The sequence below is a fragment of the Aulonocara sp. 'chitande type north' Nkhata Bay genome, linkage group LG17 (genome assembly GCF_057382095.1).
Source record: "Aulonocara sp. 'chitande type north' Nkhata Bay isolate Kocher_YH1m ecotype deep benthic linkage group LG17, A_spYH_male_GT1.1, whole genome shotgun sequence".
NCBI lineage: Eukaryota > Metazoa > Chordata > Actinopteri > Cichliformes > Cichlidae > Aulonocara > Aulonocara sp. 'chitande type north' Nkhata Bay.
Window position 1 is genome coordinate 41161266 of NC_141360.1, and position 3910 is coordinate 41165175.

The 3910-nt window shown below is 38.1% G+C and overlaps 1 protein-coding gene across 1 annotated transcript in view; it reads left to right on the plus strand.

Annotated features, from left to right (window-relative positions):
* LOC147310654 (receptor-type tyrosine-protein phosphatase C-like) overlaps positions 1-2891 on the plus strand; it is a 4976-nt gene extending 2085 nt beyond the window's left edge. The window contains exons 5-10 of the mRNA XM_086268293.1: positions 264-401; positions 555-775; positions 888-948; positions 1071-1182; positions 1346-1377; positions 1942-2891. Coding sequence (XP_086124419.1) covers positions 264-401; positions 555-775; positions 888-948; positions 1071-1182; positions 1346-1377; positions 1942-2024 — 647 coding nt within the window. The 3' untranslated portion in view covers positions 2025-2891. The remainder of the gene's footprint in view (positions 1-263; positions 402-554; positions 776-887; positions 949-1070; positions 1183-1345; positions 1378-1941) is intronic.
* The last annotated feature ends 1019 nt before the right edge of the window (positions 2892-3910 follow it).

Below are 3910 nucleotides of genomic sequence, written 5' to 3' on the forward strand. Positions count from 1 at the left end.
AAGCAACAAACAGTTTGTCAGTCTGTTGCTTTTCTGACATGTACGTAGTTTCTATGAGAAGCTTGTAGCATCAGTGCTTCATGTCAGCAGGAACAGACTGTAAGTGAAACAGGTTTGTGCCAGTTTATGGATCAGCTGACAGAACTACCAGCTGATGTGTTTGTGAAACTTTAACCTGACATTTGTCATTTACAGTTTCTTAACATGATGATGTTGATTTAAATCTATAACACTTCACATGGTTCATGGAAATTATGTTACAGCCACAAGTCCTGATGGAAGAACGTGTGTTATTACTGGATTAAATCCATTTACTGGTTATACCTGTCGAGTCCGAGCCAAATACAACGAGATTCAAGTTTCCACTGGGGGTGAAGTTAAACTGCAAACTAAGGTTGGAAGTAAGTAATCAAACTTTTTATTACATAATGTTAGAATTTATTTCTCACTGGATATTTGAGCAGTGAAGATAAACAGGAAGGAAACGCAGCAAAGGGTCGCAGGTCTGTCAGTTTTTTACTTTAAATATGGCTTCCTTTAAATTTCTCTTACAGCACCTGCTGCAGTCACTGAGCTGAAATTACACGTTCACGAACATAATACGATCAAAGTGAGCTGGCACAGACCCTCTACATTCAACGGACCTGAGGGAAAATATATAATACGTCTAAATACAGCTGATGATAAGGAAGTGACAAAGAAGGAGAAGCAGAGTTGTACACGATGTGAAGTCGAATTCAAAGATCTGAGCTACTCTACGAGCTACAAAGTGAAGGTTTGTTAAATCCAACATTTTTGGTTTAATAAAGAAGATATTATGCTTATAAATATTATTTTAGACTCCTGAATGTTGTAATTCACAGTGAACTGACATTCTGTCTTTAAAGGTGACGGCTCACAACGGACACTATGAGAGTGACCCTCAAATAAGTGAAATCAGCACTTTGTGTACGTCCTGTTTTCATTAATGATACAGTTTACTGACATAAATGCTTCGTCTCATTTTAAGCACACATGTTTCTACAAATGTTGTCTTTCACGTAAATGTAATTTTTAATATTATTTCACAGACAACAACAAAGCTGTTATTGGGTTTCGTGTCTTCCTCTTCATCGTCATTGTTCTGGCTTTTCTTTTTCTCACCTACAAGTTCTACATTCAGAAGTTCAGAACGTCCACAAAGTAAAGTCCACGAGTGCTTTTTCTACACGTCTGACTTTCACTTTGTTCCACTTTATTTTTCATTTCTAGTAAAGGCTAATGTCATCATTAATTTATGTTTACTGTAGAGCAGAGGCACAGTGATGCATCTATTATAAACATAATCCTTATCTTTCCTCCACAGTGACGTGAATGACGACATGGAACTTGAAGCAAGTGAGTAAAGCAAACATTTAGTGGCTGTTACCAGTGTTGGGCAATTTACTTTGAAAAAGTAATTAATTATAGTTACTAGTCAATTTTTCAAAACAGTAACTGAGTTACAAGATTCTAAAATTAATTGTAGTAATTACTGTTAATTAACGTTTAACCCTCCTGGGTCCAGGATATAATTGGCCATTTTTAACTACTTTTGATTTTCCCTCCACATTTTACCTTTAAAAACTATTTACTTTGCCTTGTTTGGTATCATTCTTTTCAGCACAACCTCACGTGTCTGAATTTACAGTCATATTTTCATTTTGACATACTGTATTAACACAATTGATCTAAAATCAGATAAAAAAGAAACATAAAATCAGAGTAGTAAAAGTGATAATTTTCTTTCTGTAACAACCACAAACATGTTTAATGAGTCATATTTCATAACTTTAAATGCAAATATCAATTGTCAATTTTAAAATCATATGTACAAGTTTAGCAAACAGAGTTATTTGCAGCCATTTACCTTTTACCCTTTTTTAAATAACCATCCATCCATCTTCATCCGCTTTATCCAAGGCCGGGTCGCGGGGGCAGCAGCCTACGCAGAGAAGCCCAGACCTACTACACACAATGGAAATGACACCAACTGTGCTATATGAAGTGAAAACATGCACAGTTACAGTTTCAGTGATGAAATATCTCAGGACAATAACTGACCTTGTTTCTGTCAGTGAGTTAAAACTGCAGGATTGTTCATCGCGGTTTAAAGCGAGCCTGGATGATCCAGAATAACATGAGAACTTAGATTTGATGGGCAGATTAATCCAGGTTAATGTTGAATGTGTGCTGTAGCCTGGGGTTACTTCAGCAGCAGCATGGAGATACTTGCTCAGTGATAACAACATTTTGTCGTGCCATAGTCCACTTTCACCTTCAGTGTTTTTCTTCTCATCCGTGCGATGCATTCATGGGATTCATGTAGCTGACCCACAGAGGAGGGAGCGTAAGCAGAGTAGCCTGTCGGTGTTCATGGTTAATGTTATATCACATAAACGAAAGGAGACATCGGCTGAAAGTCAAAGGTGATGATGCTGATTAGATTTGCTCACAGGTTTCTTGCTTTAAAGTGTGGAGGGGTCGGAAATCAGCCGTATATCTCATCACACATCTGCTTATATCTTCTTAAATCCAGTCGTCTAAACCCACAAAGAGCAGCACATAGTGCATAATAACAGACTGTACAACTATTATCTGACGTTTCCCCACAGTGCACATGTTTAAACTACCCAGTATCCTTAAACAGCCTCTGAATAACTAAAATATAATATTTCTGATGTGTGGAACTGCGATCAGATTTATGTAGCTTAGCTATTAATCGAGTGCTGATTAATAAGTAGCGCTCGAACAGTGTTTAAATCCACAAGTACTCACAGACCATATATGAAGATTTTGGCCAATGAAAATAGTCTTTCTCTACGTGGGCTAAGCCTCTGTTTTCAGAAAGTCTCCTAGTCTAGTTATACAGAAGAAGTCTGTAGGAAAACAGCGCTCAGCTCCACTGACCTGTGACCTCAGAAAACATCAGGGGTGTCCACCTCCAGGCCTCGAGGGCTGGTGTCCTGCAGGTTTTACATGTGTCCTTGATCCAACACAGCTGATTTAAATGGCTAAATGACCTCGTCAACATGTGACCCAGGGTGAGATCTAAAACCTGCAGGACACCGGCCCTCGAGGCCTGGAGGTGGACACCCCTGCTGTAGACACTCACGGTTGTACGTCTCTCCTGACATCTGTAGTTACTATAATTATTAACCTGTAGCCACTGATTTTTCAGTCCAGGTATTGTGTGATGTGGCGTACCTGAGCGGTTTCCTTTCCTTGTGAACGGCGTCTTGAAGCCACCTTTCCACTGAGACCAGCTGAGGTTCCAGTAAATAGTAGAAAGGCCAACTGAAGGGTCAGATGTGTCTTTCAGTCAGATTTTGAACTCTGCCGAGTTTTAAGCCATTTACTTTTTCACCTTGTTGCTCCAATTTCATGCTGTCGAATTGTGCAATCATTGACATTTTTCATAGATTCAACAAAATAAAATAGAACAATTATTTGTTTTTACTCACTAAACTACCTACAGATACAGTTTAAAATTGGCTCCTTGCTAAGTCGTCTGTTAGATTGAATCACAAAACTGGTTATTACTTTGATTTAAGTGCCTTTTTTATGCTTGATTGACTCATATACAGTGTTCAGTGTTTCAACAAACAAGTTAAAAAAAACCAAAAAAACACTTTGTATAACTGAGTTTTTCCATATCCTCACCGTACTCTACAGGAGCCTGTATTTAACGCATGGTCTTTGCCTTTGAATTTGAACCTCCTAGGACCTGGTGCCCACATATGTGGACATCATATTTTGGGTTGTCCAGACAAAAATACTAAACTTTAAATTTAAATCCTTCATATGTGGATTCTATTTACCAAAAATCTGGTAATTCTTTGTTTTTACATTCATCAGGTCCCAGTCAGCCCAAATAGCAAAGAGAAATGTA